The sequence below is a fragment of the Hibiscus syriacus genome, unplaced genomic scaffold (assembly GCF_006381635.1).
Source record: "Hibiscus syriacus cultivar Baekdansim isolate YM2019G1 unplaced genomic scaffold, ASM638163v2 tig00111278_pilon, whole genome shotgun sequence".
NCBI classification, from domain to species: Eukaryota; Viridiplantae; Streptophyta; class Magnoliopsida; order Malvales; family Malvaceae; genus Hibiscus; species Hibiscus syriacus.
Window position 1 is genome coordinate 175,743 of NW_024063045.1, and position 20,897 is coordinate 196,639.

At 35.2% G+C, this 20,897-nt stretch overlaps 1 protein-coding gene and 1 pseudogene across 1 annotated transcript; both read left to right on the forward strand.

The window, feature by feature from the left end:
• The first annotated feature begins 600 nt into the window (after positions 1–600).
• Positions 601–18,325, forward strand: LOC120157912 (annotated as a pseudogene).
• Positions 18,326–18,410: 85 nt separating this feature from the next.
• Positions 18,411–19,679, forward strand: LOC120157913. Its single transcript, XM_039168890.1, has one exon. The coding sequence runs from the start codon at positions 18,411–18,413 to the stop codon at positions 19,677–19,679; it is 1,269 nt and encodes a 422-aa protein (XP_039024821.1).
• The last annotated feature ends 1,218 nt before the right edge of the window (positions 19,680–20,897 follow it).

Below are 20,897 nucleotides of genomic sequence, written 5' to 3' on the forward strand. Positions count from 1 at the left end.
AAAATTACCTTTTTCAAAAAATTTGTTATAAACACGTCACTTTGTCGTATATATCACTAATGTTAACTCTTTAGTCAAAATTGAATTGAATGACCTGATTGTAACAATCGATTAATTGAGTGATTTGATTGTTATAATCGATAAATAGAATGAATTGATTGCAATTAAAGAGTTGATATCCATTTCAGTTTTCAATTGCAAAGTGAATTGTTTGTAACAATTGATTAATTGAATGACACATTTATAATCTTACTAATAATTGAGTAACATGTAGTACATTTTATTATAATAAAAGATTTGAATTTTACAAAGTAGATCAACAAAACATTCTAAACATAGAACAAATCTAATATACTACTATTACCACAAACTCTAAATAGCAAACATAATTATCTCATTTTTATTCATCCAAAATTGAACCATGAAGAGGTCAAACAACACAAACCTTATTTCTCTCAAAATCAAAAGAATTTCACCCACATATATGGAAACCCAAAAACAAAGTAATCCTTCTGCAATATGAGTTAAAACAAAGCAAAACTTCTAATGTGTTGTTTAATAATTGAAACCCATTGTTGCATGGGGAAAAATAAGACATTTTCAAGATTTTTTTTTTATTTTCTTTTAGGGTTAAAGAGATGTCATTCTCAGGAACATTAGACAAATGCAAGGCTTGTGATAAGACTGTTTATGTGGTGGATTTGTTGACTCTTCAAGGAGTTCCTTACCATAAAACTTACTTCAAATGCACCCATTGCAAGTGAAACCTTGTGGTAATTCATTACTTTTCTCTTTTTTTGTCTTTGAAATTTCACTCCTTGTTCTTAACTTTTAGCTTCTTTTTAGTCATAACACCAAAAATACCTCAAATGTTTATTAAAATGATCATTTTAACATGTATTTTTTTTAGAACATTTGGCCCTTAAAGTTTCATTTGAGTAAAAAAAATCTCTAACATTTGACTGAATAATCACTTTGACCCTTATTTTTTTTGAGTGTTTTGTCCGCAAATGTTTCATTTTAGGGTATAAAAACATTTATTTTTTGTAATCACCATTTTTCTTACAACCAAACAGCCCAAACCAAACTACCCAAAACCAAAGCCCGTTTACAAAAACCGACCCGGACCCTAAACCTAAAACCCAACCCGATAGCCACCCAATTACAGTCGCCCGTCTTCCCCAACCAAAAACCACCATTCTCTGCTCCCAACCGAAGGTTGCTGCCCCATGCACGCCAAACCCCACTCCACGCAACCTACATCAGACAACAAGGAAGAAGAAACCAAATTTTAATGATGATAATTTTTTGTAAAATGGGTATATAAAAAAATCCATACAAATATGTAAAGCCTCTCTCTCACTCTCGGTTTTTTGGCCAAAAAAAAAACACTGTAACTTTTTTCGAAGCAATAATATCATAGTTCAAAGATTTTTTTTTTACTTTTTCAGTTTCGAATAGATTTTCTTGTTGTCTTTTTTACCGATTTCGGTTATGAATCTAGGTAAAAAAAAGGGAAGTTTTTTAGTTGTTGTAATAAAACCACAACCCCTTTATTATTTTTTTATATCGAAAGCATATATATTTCTAATATCAACCAACAAACCCAACTTTTTTACAGCAAAAAAAAGTACGAAAAATAAAAGGGTGGATAGGAGAGTAACCTTGGGTCGTCGAAGGAGTCACCCAAGCCGCGAAAGCCAAACTGTCTCGACCGTTTTTACTGCGATGGAGAATGATTCTTGCGAAACCAAGCCTATATCCGTGACGAGAAGCCCGAGACGAGCCTCCCTGTAAATTATAGTGGCCACCGGAGGTGACGAAGACGGCGCCAAGCTGGCGGCCGACGATGGCCCGACAACGGGCGAACGACCGGATTCCTAGAAAGAGGGGAGACTCTCTCTCTAGAAATTTTTTTAAACTGAAAAAAAGAATATATATATATATATATAAAAGAAAAAGTTTGCTTTTATAGAAAAATTTTGGAAGAAATTGATTTTTAGTCCCCTACTTTTGTCGTGTTTTTACAAAAAGGTCACTGAAAGGGACCGTTTTCATGATTTTACCATTTATGTCCATGCTTTATAATTTTTGGTATAATTTCTTTTTAATCCCCCTATTTTTAGCGTGTTTTTTTATATGGCCATGTGTAGTGACTTTAATTTTTTTTTAATTTTTGTAGACTAATTTTGTAATTTTTCCTTTTTATTTTAACAGTTTATTTTTTAGGCTTAAATAAAATGAATAATTATTTTTAGTTCCCTTTAGTTTACTTATGTTTTATATTTTAGTCCATAATTTCAGCACTTTACTTTTTTTGTATTTGCTGTTCTAGCCTTTTAATTTCTTATCTTTTAATTTTAATGTATATTTTTGTTTACTTATTTAATATAATTATGATCATATATATTTTTTAATTAATTTAGTCAAAGTTACTATTTGATTCCTATATTCAGATTTTGTATATTTAAGTTCTACATTTATTTTAGTTTCCTTTATTTATATGTAATTACCAAATAAGCTTACTTTTCATCCATTTTAGAATCATGTTAGCATTTGTATTTATTTCCTTTAATATTAGCCCATTAAAAAGTATTCTTCATATTTACATTTGCATTTACTTCATGGTAATAGGTAAGCATTAATTGCATGAATATATATGTTTATTGTACAAATATGTTTGTATTAATTGTATGGGATTAACAATTATTCTCCTATGTTTACGTGTATATGTATGTATATATTTAACTTTCTATTATTTTATTATCTTTAAATGTTGTGATATGTTTTTACTATATTTACATTATATTTTACATTTATTAAATATATCTTATATTACTTATATTATATTATGTACATATTTCATGTTTTTATTTATGAATATATCGAACACATTTTATTAGTTTATAATAATATCTTACATTGAGAGTATATGATAATATAATTACTTATTCTTAGCTTTACATTAATATTAATTTTAATTTAGTCCCTCAACTCCTTAATTATTCGATTCGTAATTAATTTTTAAATTTAGATGAATTCTTAATTTGGTTCTCGCTTTTGCTCGAGGTCCCGAATTAATTATTCAAATCGCACAAATAATTAAAATTGAATAGGTTAATATTTTAGAGCCTTCATTTTATGCTTAATTTCAAACTGAGTCCCTTAATTTAGGGAATAATTTGAGTTGGCCCTCACCTAAATGATCGAGGGACCATCTCGATTATTCGATTCGATAATTGATTAAAATCAAATAGGATTAATATTAGAGCCTACATTTTTAGGTTTGAGCTTCTAGGTTCCTTTTATTTCATAATTTGACACCTTAAGCTAGAAAAATCCTTTAATTTACCTTTGCTTAATTATGATTAAATAAAAATTTGTTTGATTGCATTTTATTTTTAGACCTAAGGCAATATTCATTTGTTAGCGCAAATATGCTCCAGGGGTGACTACTGATGATTCCTGAAATAGATCGACATCATTTTTAAAGACCGCATCATGTTTTTTAAAATAGAGGCAATATTCGGTTATCGAGTACAATAGCTTATCTCCCGCATTTATGCTAGGGGGCGAATGCTATCGACTTTAATAAACGAATACCCTTTTTAACTTTGCATCCGTAATGATTTTCAAATTAAATAAAGATCGAACTCAAAATTTCCGATTTTAAATATAGTGTAATCAACTAGGTACCAATTTTTGGGCGCTTGTGGGGTGCTAATGCTTCCCCACGCGTAACTGACTCCCGAACCTGATTTCTGGATTTTCGCAGACCTTAAAACTTGGTATTTTGGTAAAAATAAAATGTTTTAGTAAAATCACCCGATTTTTATGGTGTCCCAATCACACCTTAAATGATTGGTGACGACTCCCTACATTTCGAAATCCTTTTCAAAGAGAACCCCCGAGTCGGTATCGATCTTTTCCCCGCCCGGTCGAAAAATAGTGTCAACATTTTGGAGCGTAACCGTTTGTTAATTAATAGTTTCTATCCATGGAGTGGTATTTTTGACCCAAAATGAAACGTTGTAGGCTAAAATGCTCAAAAAAACTGAGACAAAATGAAAATTTGATAAACGTTGGGGACTAATTTTGACATTATGCCTTGTTTTTATATACAAATATGTGTTACGATTTCTTAATCTTTTTAGTTCAGCTTAAAGAATTATTAGAGATATATCGGATACAACAAAGGCAAAGCCAAGCCATAATTTTTTTTTGTAACCCCCTAGACCCGGCCTATGCGTTTCGACTAAGTCTAGTGGATCATATTATGATTATTAAAGACATTTTTCGAAACCGTTATTCCATCAATATAAAATCACATTATAAATAACATGAAATTATAAACAAATTATACTATCAAAATCCAACTCGTAAATATAGTACCAATAAATAATAATTTAATTTAAAACACGTCTTTAAATTCAATATCACAATAAACCGAGCAGTATTAGCAAAAGAGTTATCATTATAAAATCCGATATTTTAAAATAAGGTCCATGTCACCAAAATAAAGTCAACTTGCCAGATAAAAACATTACAATTTGATTTACTTCAAGAGATATGTTGATCCTCCAAGTGCTCGTACCAAGGTATCTAACCAACAGTATCTGAAAGGGGAAAACATTTTCAAAAGGTGAGCTAGGCTCAGTGTGTCCCAACATTTCCATAAAATCACAATAGGTACAAATCATAGTCCAGTAATCTCACAAATTCGTAAAAGAGTTTAACTTTTTGAAAATCATAGTTTAAACCCTTTTCTGGTACACCATTAGTAGTTCCCAAAAGTATTTTCCATATAGCTTACTTTATGCACATAGCAAAAAGAAAGTCGACTTAAGGATAGGCTATGAAGCTTGTATCCTTAAGCCCAAGTCAATAAGTCCATATAGCTTACCCTAAGCACACAGCAAAGGAAAGCCGACCTAATGAAACATCTTGGGGCCCTCAAGAGTCACATTAGGCCCAGTTAGCTTGATCAGAGCTATTCCATCGTATTTCAATTCCAAAATTCAATTGCACCGTGACATAAATTCCATCAATCCAAAAACATGGTAATCATATACCATTTCAAAACAAAAATTAGATAGCAGCCATATTCCATAAATTGTCACATTAAATTGGTGCATCCATAAAATAATAGCCAATGAATTCGGTGTACCACATATTAAAACCAATAAAACAGTTCAATAATAAGCAGGGAACACACCTCGACAATAGGTTCAAATAGCAAATTTACTGATTGCTGGTTTCACCACGCTCTGCTACAATTTTCGAACGGGTGAATACTGGCACACGTGGTTTAACTGATCTAGAAGAGCTGGGTCGAGCTGTCGAACGATCCGGAGAGTCTCTTGTACCTTCAAACAATAATAATCTATCAGTCCCAAATCCTATTTAATTGTTCAAAGCTAGTCTTCTTAAGTATATAAGCATTTTTCGAGTTTGACTATCAATTTGGGGTATTTCGAGTCTGAATTTGGCCAAACAGATTGCGGAAACGGAATCAGGACGTCGAAAAATATAAAGTATGACTTTTCGGAAATTCAGATTCTTGGTCAAAGTCAAAGTCAACCACTTTGACCATCGATTTGGAGACCTTCGGGTTTGAATTTGGAAAAACGGACTGCGGAAATGAATTTGGCACGTCGAAAACTATCAGGATAGGTATACTCGGAAAAGATTTACGGTCGTTTAAGGGTCGATCAAAGCCATTTTAAGTTTTAGTCAAAGAAAGTCAACAGTCAACGGTCACGGTCAACGGTCAACGGTCGGGTCAACAGTCGGGTCGGGTCAACAGTCGGGTCGGGTCAACCCGGTTCAGACCGGTCAAACCGGTTCAGACCGGTCAAACCGGTTCAAAACTGGTCAAACCGGTTTTCCAGCAGCTCACTCTCCCTGCGGTGACGCGTGCGGCGCGTGAACAGTGCCACGGTGTCGGAAAATTCCCGAAAAAAATTTCTAAAAATTATTTTGAGCGATTTCGAGATACTTACAACGATCGGTTAAAATTTTTGAACGGCGGAGAGCTCGTATTTCAACTCGGCCGAATCTTTGACTGCTCCACCTCCTCACGCGCCGCAGTCGACGGCAAACAAGGTTGACACCGGCGGACTCGCAACGACACAAGGAACACGATGGTGCAGGAGGTGTCGTAAACGGAACAACGATCGGCGGTGAATTTAAGTTTTTCCCGACGATAGAGCTAAAAAAAACGACGATGCTTTGACTGAAAATTCCCGACGTTTGGCAGCGTTTCACTTCAATTAATTTGAAGGGTTTGTTCCTCGCTTGATGATGAACACAACGATGGTTTCAATTTTACGATTGGACGTCGAACGGTGTCGGAATCGGCTTTGAAGTAGAGTGCGGGAGGAGGAATTTCACAATTGTTTTCTGTTTTGAAAACAGAAAACCATTCATACGTTTATATTAAATTTTCTGCCGACACTAAAAGGAGTAATGCAGGGCTTGGTCCCTGAATTTCCTTTAACTTCTAAAATGGCCTACAATTTTGAAAACTTCCGATTTAATCCTCAAATTTTGCCAAATTACTTAATTAATTTTTTTTCTCTAAATTTTATTTCGGGTTGTTACAATTCTCCCCCTCTACAAGAAATTTCGTCCTCGAAATTTACCTTATGAGAATAGTTGAGGAAACTGAGCCTCCATTGACTCCAATGTCTCCTAAGTAGCTTCTGAGGGGCCTCGATTACTCCACTGAACTTTGACCATTGGAATTCGCCTATTCCGAAGAACTCTTTTATCTCTTTCTAAAATCTGAATGGGCTCCTCCTCATATGACAAATCCGGTCTCAGCTCTACTTCTTCAACCTGAATAATGTGACCTGGATCTGGACGGTATCGCCTTAACATAGACACATGAAAAAACATCATGAATACGACTGAGGTGGGAAGGCAACTCAAGCTGATAAGCAACAAGTCCAACTTTCTTCAGAATACGATACGGCCCAATAAATCGTGGACTCAATTTACCCTTACGCCCGAATCTCAATACTTTCTTCCACGGTGAAACTTTTAAGAAGACCTGATCACCAACCTCAAATTGTATATCTTTCCTTCTCTGATCTGCATAAGAATTCTGCCTATCAAATGCCTCTTTCAAACGGTCACGTATAAATCTGACTGTGTCCTCCGTCTCTTGCACTAACTCAGGTCCCAACATTTTCCTATCACGCAACTCAGTCCAACAGATCGGAGTGCGACATTTACGCCCATAGAGTGCTTCATAGGGTGCCATATGAATGCTGGTCTGATAACTGTTATTGTAAGCAAATTCAACCAATGGCAAAAATTTCTCTCAGCTACCATGAAAATCGATTACGCAACCCCGCAACATATCCTCAAGTATCTGAATCACTCTCTCAGATTGACCATCAGTTTGTGGGTGAAAGGTTTTGCTATAATCCAATCTTGTTCCCAAAGCCGTATGTAGCGCCTTCCAAAATCTCGAAGTAAATCTCGGATCTCGATCAGAAATAATAGACAATGGAACACCATGCAATCTAACAATCTCTGAAATATACAATCTTGTAAGCTTGTCCAAAGTATAATTTACTCGCACAGGAATGAAGTGAGCTGACTTTGTAAGTCTGTCAACAATCACCCAAACTGAATCTTTTTTCGAAGGAGTCATAGGCAAGCTAGTAACAAAATCCATAGTAATACGCTCCCATTTCCATTCAGGAATCTTAATAGGCTGTAACAAACCTGATGGATGTTGATGTTCTACCTTAACTTGTTGACAAGTCAAACACCTCGCTACAAAATTTGAGGTGTCCTTCTTCATGCCGATCCAATGATACTTCTCTCTCAAATTCCGATACATCTTATCTCCACCGGGGTACATAGCATATGGACTACTATGAGCCTCAGTAAGGATAGTCTGTCTCAACTCAGTATCATCAGGCACACAATACCGACCTTTGAAGCATAGAACTTCATCCCGGTCAAGGGCGTAATCTGAGCTTGTCCCCTGCTCTACTTGCTCAAAGATGGGAAGCAAGGAGCTATCAAAGGGCTGCTTAGCCTTGATCTCATCAACCAAGGTCGGCTTAACTTGCAATTCTGCTAACAAAGTGCCATCATCATATAAATTCATCCTGGCCATTAAAGATCTCAACTCCGATACCGTCTTTCGACTCAAAGCATCCGCTACAATGTTAGCTTTACCAGGGTGATAATCAATCACACAATCATAATCCTTCAGAAGCTCTAGCCAGCGCCGTTGTCTCAAATTAAGCTCCTTCTGGGTCAGGAGATACTTTAAGCTCTTATGATCCGTGAAAATATAACACTTCTCTCCATAAAGATAGTGTCTCCAAATCTTCAAGGCAAAAATCACTGCTGCTAACTCCAAATCATGAGTAGGATAATTACAGTCATGAGGTCGCAGCTGACGGGATGCATAAGCCACCACTTTACCTTTCTGCATTAAAACACAGCCAAGTCCTTAGTGTGAAGCATCACTATACACTGTAAAATCCTTCCCGGACTCTGGTTGAATCAACACCGGTGCTTAAGTCAAAACCGCCTTTAATTTCTCAAAGCTCTCCTGTTGTGCCTCGCCCCAGTCAAACGGCACATTCTTCCTTAACAACTTTGTCAAAGGAGAAGCAATGATCGAGAAGCCCTCAACAAAACGTCGATAATAACCAGCCAAGCCCAAGAAACTGCGGATCTCAGATACGTTCTTAGGTCGTTTCCAATTCATAATAGCCTCTATCTTGCTGGGATCGACCTGAACACCTCGCGCATAAATAATATGCCCCAGAAACGACACTTCTTGAAGCCAAAATTCACACTTGCTTAGTTTGGCATATAGACGATGCTCTCTCAAAGTCCGTAGAACGATCTTCAAATGCTCGTCATGCTCTGCCTCAGTACGAGAATAGATCAGAATATCGTCAATGAAGACCACCACAAGTTGATCCAAATATGGTCGGAACACCCGATTCATCAAATCCATGAAAGCTGCAGGAGCGTTTGTCAAACCAAAAGGCATCACTAAGAATTCATAATGACCATATCTAGTGCGAATAGCCGTTTTTGCAATATCTGATCCTTTAACTTTCAATTGATAATACCCCGAACGAAGATCAATCTTAGAGAATACAATAGCTCCTCGCAATTGATCAAATAAATCATCAATCCTGGGTAGTGGGTATTTATTCTTGACCGTCATCTTGTTCAATTTCCGATAGTCAATACATAATCTTAGCGACCCATCCTTCTTTTTCACGAACAGAACTGGAGCTCCCCATGGTGAAGTACTATGTCGGATAAATCCTCGATCGAATAATTCTTGCAATTGGACTTTCAACTCTTTAAGTTCCCTTGGAACCATACGATAAGGTGCCATAGAAATAGGTGACGATCCCGGATAAGTCTCAATCTCGAACTCTACCTCTCTATTAGGAGGTAACCCAGGCAACTCATCCGGAAAAACATCAGGAAACTCGCTAACTGTACGAATCTCCTCGATCGTGGACAATGCACCCTTGGTGTTCAAAATACAAGCAATGAAAGTCTCATATCCCTTCCGGATCATACGATCAATTTCCATCGCTGAAACTATATTGGAGAGATAACCACGTCGTTCACCAATTAACACAACAGTCCGACCATCTGAAGTCTTCAGAGTAGCCCGCTTGTATTCGCAATCCAACTTTACCTTGTGTTTATTCAACCAATCCATTCCAAGAATTAAATCGAACTCCTCTAAAGGAAGCTCCATAAGATCAGCGAGAAAAATTTCTCCCTGAACCTCGAGAGGACAACGCCGGAATACTTTATTCACTAATACCGCTTGTCCTACTGGACTTGTAACTGTAACAGTATTTTCAGTGTTCTTGATCGGAATCTGAAGGTTTCGAGATACTGAGCTCGATACATAGGAGTGAGTGGAACCATTGTCCAATAATGCAAAGTATGGGGTAGAATAAATAGTAAATGTACCTGCAATAACCTCAGGCTCATCTCTTTCATCACGACGTCTAGTTGCATAAACCAAAGCTGGCTGTCTAGCCTCAGAAGCTGTTGGCCCTCTATTTTGCTGAGGTCGGGCTCTACTGTCTGTCCTGGACGCTGATCCTTGAGTCTTTCCTTGACTACGATCTCTAATTAGGGTCTGTACTGTAGTCTGCGAACGCACAGGAGTTTGGGTAGTGGTCTGCTCAAACGAAACTAACTGAGGACAATCCCTCCGATAATGACCACTAGATCCACACTGATAGCAAAGACCCATCTTCTTACGACACTCTCCTGAGTGCTGTTTACCACAATACTCACAAAGGGGCCCATTATAATACGACGAGGAACCGCCTCGACTGACAGCTAAAGGTGAGGATGCTGCAGGCCTGAAACGTGTATTGCTTCTCTGAGGGGCTGAAGTACGAGTCCTCTTTCTGGACTGTGCTGATGACTCCATCGGGCCTGAAAATTTCTTAGATCGATCTTGATCAACACGCTCTCTACCAGAAGCTAAAACCTCCACCTCTTCCGCATCTTTGGCTCTGCCCACCAGCACATCAAATATCTCATCCTGATGGGTTACAACTTGCCTACGCAGCTCGTATATGAGTCCAAGGGCAAATTTACGACATCGATCTCTCTCCGTAGGTACCATACTGAATCCATACTTCAGCAATTTAAGGAACTCGATCTCATATTCAGAAACAGTCATGTCTCCCTGAACCAGGTCTTGAAACTGTTGTCGTCTCTGAGCTAAGTAGCGCTCTCCCAGAAAACGACTCCGAAAGCGATCCTTAAAGAAATTCCAGGTCAAACGGTCGGTAGGAACACTACTGGTCACTGACTCCCACCAAGTGTAGGCATTACAATATAACATTGCTACAGCACCCAGATATCTCTTAGTTGAGTCCAAACCCAACTGATTCATGCGTCTCTCTGTATCCTGGAGCCAATCCTCAGCTTCAGTAGGAGCTCCACTAATCTGTCCCCCAAAAGTTCTAACTCCATTGGAAATCAACGTCTGTGAAATAGGAACCTCAGATACAACACCAGTAGCTCTAACTGCTCCCTGTATTAACTGCAGAAACTGTCTACTAAAATTCTCATCCAATGCAACTCCAGTAGACTCTGACTCAATATCGGTCGCTCCTATGATCGGTGTAGTCATGCCAATACCATCGGTAGGTGGCATATTCGTTGGTGTCGTAGGAGCAGGATCACCTATTGGAGGTGGGGGATCTACTCGTATCTCATCAATCGGATCTGCAAATCTAGTTACTCGACCTCGTCCACGACTAGTTCGACGACCACGTCTAGCACTCATTTTGGTAGATCTCGAGATTACTACAGAAGATAAACTTAAGGTTAGATAAGCACTTGGAGTCTCGAACATAGTTAAAATCTTAATAACTTTGTGACATGGCCTTAGTAACTCGTTTTGTAAAATATTTCAAAACTGTATTTTCAATGTGGACTCATACACAGTCCGAGGGTTAAAAACCAAAAGCTCTGATACCAATAAATGTAACCCCTAGACCCGGCCTATGCGTTTCGACTAAGTCTAGTGGATCACATTATGATTATTAAAGACATTTTTCGAAACCGTTATTCCATCAATATAAAATCACATTATAAATAACATGAAATTATAAACAAATTATACTATCAAAATCCAACTCGTAAATATAGTACCAATAAATAATAATTTAATTTAAAACACGTCTTTAAATTCAATATCACAATAAACCGAGCAGTATTAGCAAAAGAGTTATCATTATAAAATCCGATATTTTAAAATAAGGTCCATGTCACCAAAAAAGTCAACTTGCCAGATAAAAACATTACAATTTGATTTACTTCAAGAGATATGTTGATCCTCCAAGTGCTCGTACCAAGGTATCTAACCAACAGTATCTGAAAGGGGAAAACATTTTCAAAAGGTGAGCTAGGCTCAGTGTGTCCCAACATTTCCATAAAATCACAATAGGTACAAATCATAGTCCAGTAATCTCACAAATTCGTAAAAGAGTTTAACTTTTGAAAATCATAGTTTAAACCCTTTTCTGGTACACCATCAGTAGTTCCCAAAAGTATTTTCCATATAGCTTACTTTATGCACATAGCAAAAAGAAAGCCGACTTAAGGATAGGCTATGAAGCTTGTATCCTTAAGCCCAAGTCAATAAGTCCATATAGCTTACCCTAAGCACACAGCAAAGGAAAGCCGACCTAATGAAACATCTTGGGGCCCTCAAGAGTCACATTAGGCCCAGTTAGCTTGATCAGAGCTATTCCATCGTATTTCAATTCCAAAATTCAATTGCACCGTGACATAAATTCCATCAATCCAAAAACATGGTAATCATATACCATTTCAAAACAAAAATTAGATAGCAGCCATATTCCATAAATTGTCACATTAAATTGGTGCATCCATAAAACAATAGCCAATGAATTCGGTGTACCACATATTAAAACCAATAAAACAGTTCAATAATAAGCAGGGAACACACCTCGACAATAGGTTCAAATAGCAAATTTACTGATTGCTGGTTTCACCACGCTCTGCTACAATTTTCGAACGGGTGAATACTGGCACACGTGGTTTAACTGATCTAGAAGAGCTGGGTCGAGCTGTCGAACGATCCGGAGAGTCTCTTGTACCTTCAAACAATAATAATCTATCAGTCCCAAATCCTATTTAATTGTTCAAAGCTAGTCTTCTTAAGTATATAAGCATTTTTCGAGTTTGACTATCAATTTGGGGTATTTCGAGTCTGAATTTGGCCAAACAGATTGCGGAAACGGAATCAGGACGTCGAAAAATATAAAGTATGACTTTTCGGAAATTCAGATTCTTGGTCAAAGTCAAAGTCAACCACTTTGACCGTCGATTTGGAGACCTTCGGGTTTGAATTTGGAAAAACGTACTGCAGAAATGAATTTGGCACGTCGAAAACTATCAGGATAGGTATACTCGGAAAAGATTTACGGTCGTTTAAGGGTCGATCAAAGCCATTTTAAGTTTTAGTCAAAGAAAGTCAACAGTCAACGGTCACGGTCAACGGTCGGGTCAACGGTCGGGTCGGGTCAACAGTCGGGTCGGGTCAACCCGGTTCAGACCGGTCAAACCGGTTCAGACCGGTCAAACCGGTTCAAAACTGGTCAAACCGGTTTTCCAGCAGCTCACTCTCCCTGCGGCGGCGCGTGCGGCGCGTGAACAGTGCCACGGTGTCGGAAAATTCCCGAAAAAATTTCTAAAAATTATTTTGAGCGATTTCGAGATACTTACAACGATCGGTTCAAATTTTTGAACGGCGGAGAGCTCGTATTTCAACTCGGCCGAATCTTTGACTGCTCCACCTCCTCACGCGCCGCAGTCGACGGCGAACAAGGTTGACACCGGCGGACTCGCAACGACACAAGGAACACGATGGTGCAGGAGGTGTCGTAAACGGAACAACGATCGGCGGTGAATTTAAGTTTTTCCCGACGATAGAGCTAAAAAAAACGACGATGCTTTGACTGAAAATTCCCGACGTTTGGCAGCGTTTCACTTCAATTAATTTGAAGGGTTTGTTCCTCGCTTGATGATGAACACAACGGTGGTTTCAATTTTACGATTGGACGTCGAACGGTGTCGGAATCGGCTTTGAAGTAGAGTGCGGGAGGAGGAATTTCACAATTGTTTTCTGTTTTGAAAACAGAAAACCATTCATACGTTTATATTAAATTTTCTGCCGACACTAAAAGGAGTAATGCAGGGCTTGGTCCCTGAATTTCCTTTAACTTCTAAAATGGCCTACAATTTTGAAAACTTCCGATTTAATCCTCAAATTTTGCCAAATTACTTAATTAATTTTTTTTTCTCTAAATTTTATTCCGGGTTGTTACATTTTTCGCAGGGGTTGAAATTGAATTATATATTCTTGAAGGGGCCGATTACCTAATTTTGAATATGTTAATTAATTGTATTTTTTTTTGTCAGATGAGTACTTATTCCTCCATGGATGGAGTCCACTATTGCAAAACTCATTTTGAGCAACTTTTCAAAGAAACTGGGAATTACAACAAGAATTTCCAATCAGGTCTGAAACATATTGTTCATTTTTTTACTTAATTCACAATTTAGTCTTTAAGTTCATTTTTTATTTTTGTTTGATTTTGATCCCTAAAGTATATTCATTTCTCATTTTACACCTTGAAACAATTTAGACCAATCAAAACATGTCACGTGATAGGTGACAAGAAAACCGGATGTCACGTGGCATGAGTTGATTGGCCAAATTGTTCTATAGTGTAAAATGGAAAAAAATATACTTTAAGGGTCAAAATGACCAAAAAGTTCAAGGTGCGTACAAATATAGAATCAAGTTTTTTGGTCTCTATTTTAGCTCTTAATGCATACCCGTTTTTCTATTTTACACACTAGAACAATTTAGATCAATGAAAACACGTCACGTGTCGAATGACAAAAAAAATCGAACTATCATGTAACATGAATTGATTGACCAACCTGTTATAGGGTGAAAAATAAGAAAAATAAATATGCTTTAAGATTCAAAATGGAAAAAAAATTAAGGTGCAAAAGGGAAATACAAGTATACTTGGATGACTAATTTATGAATTAAGCTCAATTATGAATATCGGAGTTGATATAATTTTGTTGACACATTTTTACTTTCTTCTTATGACCACTTTTGCAGCAAAAGAGAAACAAAATGACCCGGTACGTTCTCCTCATGACTACATATTTTATATATATATATATATATATCGAATATCTATCTGATATATATCCATATCTAATATTCAATTTCGAGTAATAAATATATTTTCGATCATATTATGTTTATCGGACTATGAAATAATAAATATTTACGTAATATATTTTCAGAATAAGACTCCCAACAAATTTTCATCCATGTTCTCTGGAACCCAAGATAAATGTGCTGCTTGCCAAAAGACAGTGTACCCATTAGAGAAGGTAAATACATTTTACCATCTTAATTAGTTTGCATTATCATGTGATGCATGTGTCACGAATTTAAAGGCCGTTTCGACATAAATAGAATATATTTATATAATATTTTAAAATTGTATATAATATATACTATGAATTAAACTCTTAGTGTCATGAGTTAATCTATCAAATAATAATTTAATCAGAAAAATGTCAAAATAATCAAATTTAGATAATAATATAGAGAAATGAAGATAATGTATAAATGTAATTCAAGATTTTAAGAAAACTATAATTTATCATATTTCTATATAGATGACAAGTATTTCATTATTGAGGTCTCATAGTATTATCTCAGCAAAAATTATAATTTATCATATTTTTATATAATTGATAAGTATTTTATTATTAACATATCATAGTACTTTGTCGGTAAATAATGTTAAATTATAAAAATATTTTTTTTTAAAAAATTTCAATTACAAAAAAAAAATATAAGGTGATTCCAATTATCACATCAACAAAATAGAGTACCACACAAGTAATGTAATACACATGGAAAGACATATAGACAATCACATGAGCATGTAAAAAAATATAATTTAATAAATATTTTTATTATAAATGAAAAAATTAAGAGTCAAATTTAATTAAAAAAAGTTATGATTAAATTGATAAAAATAAGGAGTAAATCTCATTCATCTATTTTCATTCATCTAACGATTTTAAATCTGTGTAAAACTAAAAAAAATTATATTATGTAAGTGAATCCTAACCCTTATTACGATTGTTATTTATAACTTCTTTTATACAATGTTTAGATTATTTTCAGAGGGTGTGAATTTTTAAGAATTTATATTAGAAATTTAGGAGTATAAAATTATAAAATTTAAGGGATGTTAAATTATATCATTAATAGAATATATATATAAAAATAATATCAAATTATATGAAAATTTAAAATTTTCAAGAGTATAATCGACCCTCCCAACGTCATGCTCGGTTTAGCCATGCCCATAATCCTTTAAAAGCATTAAATTAAAAGAAATTTATTTATTTATTAATGTTGGTTCACATTGATTGATGATTAGGTGCAAGGATGGATAAGGGGGCGGTCAGGACAATCGTCCCCTAAAAATTCTAAATTATCATATATTTTAGATGATTTTTTTTATTTTTTTAATAATTTATTTTCATCCATTAGAATTTTATAAGTCATATCTCCTCTTAAAATTTTAAATATTTTTTCTAATATAAAATGTTACGTACGTCTCTGATTAGGCATCGATGTAAGGTGAATGTTTCCGCAAGTCATGGTTCAAATGCGGTCAAGGAGGTTGTCACTTAACCCACTCTTCATACGCTGCTTTAAATGGAGTCCTTTACTGCAAACACCATTTTGCTCTACTCTTCATGGTCAAAGGCAGCTACTACAACCACGTTCTCGAGGCCGCCAATAATAAAACAAACTCCAAGGCGTCTGCCGAACCCGCCGAAAACGGAGCGGAAGAAGCTTCGGTGGCTCAAGGAAATGAAGAAAACGAGTCATCAAAAAAAGAAATTATACGATACCGATACGATATCGTTCTCACGATTTTCTCTCAATTTTCTTTATTTTTTTCTATTATTATTTTTTCAAACATAACTTGACTGAGTGGCAGACAATCTCAGCAACGTTGAATCTATTTTGTTCACATCTTGTTTATGTAATTCGTACAAACTCATTACTTGAAATTATATTACATTGAATTGTTTCAACTAGCAACAATTATATGTATTGTCAAAAGAGTTTGCATCGAAATAATTGTGTTGGAAATGATTTTTTTATTCTGTTTAATGTAAAAATAAATGTTTAAATTATATCCTAAGTTAACTTTAGGTGATTATAATTTTTTCATTAAAAATAGTTGTTTAATGTTTTCTGTGTTACACTTTTAGGTGTTTACGCAGTAACGGCTGTTAAAAAATCGTTAAGTGACATGTGTCATGATTATATTTTGGCTTAGTGTAAAAAATAAGTTCATAAACTATACCCTAAGTTAACTTTAGATGTCTAAAGATTTGTCACTAAGAATAAGTGTCTAACGTTTCTGACATTACATTTTTAGGTGTTTAGGTTGTAACAGCCGTTAAATTTAGTCATTATCTGACATGTGTCATGTCTATATATATCTTTAAAATTTTATTTTTTAAAAAGTTAAAATATTATTTTAAAAATATTTTTTAAGAAAAAAAATTTCCCCTCCCACCCTCGCATGAGTAAAAAATTCCCCCTCCCCAGTTGCATTCAAAACCCTTCATTGTCCTCAAATCCCTAAAGTTAACTTAAGATGAGAATTATAAATTTGGAATTAGAGTTAGAAAATCTGGGATTAGGTTCAAGGATTTAAGATTGGTTTATGAATTTAATAGGATTCAAATTACAACAAGAGGGATGTTCTGTAGTGGAGGTCTAGCGACGGGTGAGTGGTCATTCGACGATGGCAAATATAGTCGGTAATAGCTAACAATGACTAAGGCGGACGGTGATAGCCGACTACAGCTGGTAATGAGATTGAAATGAGAGATTTTAAGATTGCATGGTTTGCTTTGTAATTATAGAAAAATGTTTTAAAAAAATTAATAATATTATTAAGTTTTTTTTAAAAAATAAAAATTTCAAAAAATATAAGCATGACGAGTGTCACTTATCAGCTTTTTAATGGTTATTACTGTGTAGGCATGTAAAAGTATAACGTCGGAAACATTAGGAACTTATTTTACTGAATTTTTTTTAAAAGCATAAAGTTAACTTAGAATATAGTTTGGACATTTTTTTTGCATTAAGCCAAAATATAAACATGACACATGTCGTTTAATGGGGTTTTTTTACGGATGTTACTACGGAGGCACCTAAAAATATAACAGAGAAAACGTTAGAAATATACTTTTAACGGAAAATTATTTAGACACCTAATATTAACTTAAGGTATAATTTGAACACTTATTTATACATTAAACCTTCTAAATATAACATAATGAACACCTAAAATCAATTATTATCAAAATAATATTATTTATTGATTAGGCGATAAAAAAGTATCCAAGTAATAGTGATTTTTAAAAATGTATTTTTAAAAAACAATATTTTTACAACTCTATTTAATAATTTTTCAATTTTTTTATATTTTTTAAGTAAATCTAATACTCTTTTAATATTTGATATCTCATATTCTTATGTACCTATGAAGCTTGTATATATTTATAATTCGTCTCTTGCAAATGTGATAGATAATTAAAGATGGAATCACTTTAATGTCTCCTTTGCTTGCAATGTTAGGTTAGGCATAGAATCAGTGGTGAATTGGGCAGTAAGAAAAAGTAAGAGAAGAATTATTAAGAAATTAGAGAGGTTGTGGGTTGTTATATATTGCAAGAAGAGGTTGGTTTCATAAGAAAAGAAAGAAGGAATGGAGATTCAACATGCAATCCATGAGCACCCCTTGTATTTTCAAGAGAGAAGCTGGGGAAATTGCTCTGCATGTTGGAAGCTCTTATTTGGGCCCACCTATGGTTGCACCAAATGTGAAAAGCTTTTTCATAAATCCTGTCTTGATGAGCTCAAACTTGGTAGCTTTATACATTTCACTCATTTTCATCCTACAAAGCCTGTTGATTTCAAGCAGCAGGAAGATAATCAAGTTGTCTGCGCCATTTGTAAACACCTCTGCTCTTCTTCTTCTTCTTCCACCTATGGGTGCATGGAATGCAAGTTTTTCATTCATAAATCTTGCCTCACCACCATTCCACCACAGCTCATCAATCATCTCATCCATCCATGCACTCTCGTACTCCAACCAGTAGATTTCATTTACTCTTGTGCTAGATGTCGTTCAAATTGTCCCGGCAGAGCCTTCGTATGCAACACATGTGGTTTCTACCTGGATGTCAAATGTGCCTTTGATTCTATAGCAGAATCTGAAGAAGCCAAAGAGATCCAACATTTCAGCCACCGACGTCCACTTTCACTCATCCAAAACTATCAACAATATGGAAATGAACCTCGCTGTGCAGCATGTCTACAAACTTGTTTACCTCCAACACCAACTTTCAGGTGTACCAAATCATCATGCACCCACTTCTTTTTACACAGATCATGCGTTGTTATTTTCCCTCATCAACGTCGCCTTCATGACCATCCCTGTCATCCCAAACACGAACTCACCTTTACATCCCTCCCATTCCGAATCCCTACTTGTGGTGCATGTTGCTGGGGTATTGATTCATCCCTCTTTGCATACGGTTGTTATCAGTGTGAGTTTAGCCTTCACTTGGATTGTGCTAAGCTGTTGCCCAGTTTTGATTGCAATGACTCTCTTCCACAAAACACCCGGTTTCACTTGTCATCTTGTGGTGTAAACTGCTATAACTTTGTCCTTCGATGTGTGCCATGTAATTTCAACATCCATCTTCAGTGTCTTCCATCAATACCCAAAACAATAACCCATAAATCCCATCTCCATCCTTTAATCCTTACAAATTCTCCTTTTGAATATGAGTTGAACTCAGAAGAAGATGCTTATAACTCCGATGATGAATTTTATTGTGACGTCTGCGAGGAGAAAAGATACAAAAGGGTGTCTGTTTATCACTGCGCAGACAGTAAATTTATTGCACAACTTAACTGCGTCATCGATGAAGTAAGTCCTTATCCTAGTCTCAATCATTCCTTGGTATAAAAAATTGTAAATAAAGAGTTGATAATGATCAGGTGTTGCCATTGATTCCAAGGAGAGATCCTGTTCAATGAGTTGATCCCCATGATTATGATCGTATTCATGCTGCTGTCGCTAGCGTCGACGATGGTGCTTGGGAGATTAGCAGAGTCTTATACAAGATCGAAGAATTAAAACAAATGAAAAAGGAACAAGAAAATAGTTTGGAACGTACGGTAAGAGATCTACGGTTAACAGAAAATAGGTTTGAGGAACTTGTGGCACTGGCACATGCTCACAGATAATAGAACAGTACAGAAAGCCGATCGGGTCTTGGCATAGTTATAAGTTTGAAATTAAGGATTCTCAATTTCATGTTAAAGTTCCATTTAATGTAAATAGAGTTAATTGCACCACATGTCCTAAAAGTATGATTCTCATTTAAATTAATCCTTAAACTTTTAAATGTTCTAATTTCATCCCTAAACTATGACTATCATTTTAAATTAGTCCTCTAACTTTTAAATATTTCAATTGCATCCCCAAACTATGACCTTCATTCTAAATTGGTCCCCAAACTTTTTGAACATTCCAATTTCATCCCAAACTATACATATATACTAATCTCATCCCTTGTTGATAAAATCGTTCGGCCAAGTTATATTATTATATGTTTGAAAAGAATAAAATTTAGGTTAAATTATGGTTGAAACTAATTACATATTTGGATGAATTTGACGATGAAATTGGAATATTCAAAAGTCTGGGGAGCAATTTTGAAGTCATAGTTTAGGGATGAAATTAGAATGTTCAAAAGTTTAAGGACTAGTTTAAAATGAGAGTCATAGTTTGAGGATGAAATTGAAATTTTAAAAAATTTAAGGATCAATTTAAAATGAGAGTTATAGTTTGGAGACATAGAATGTAATTAATTCATGTGAATATTATCCTACGTAAACCTACTCTAAATATATTGATTTGATTATGGGTTTCAATAATTATTGTTATTATTTGGATTGTATCAAAGGTAACTGTCATTGTGTTGTACTTGTATTATTGTATTAAAGGTAACTGTCTTGGGTTGGACATAATCGATAGTCTATAAGAATTTTTTTATAATAATACTTTTTAAAAATTAATTTTTAAAAAGTCAATTTTAAAAAAGGTAATTTTTAAAATATTTGTTTTAAATCATAGTATAATAAATTTGCTTTGGGAAGGTTACACGTAACATAAGAATTT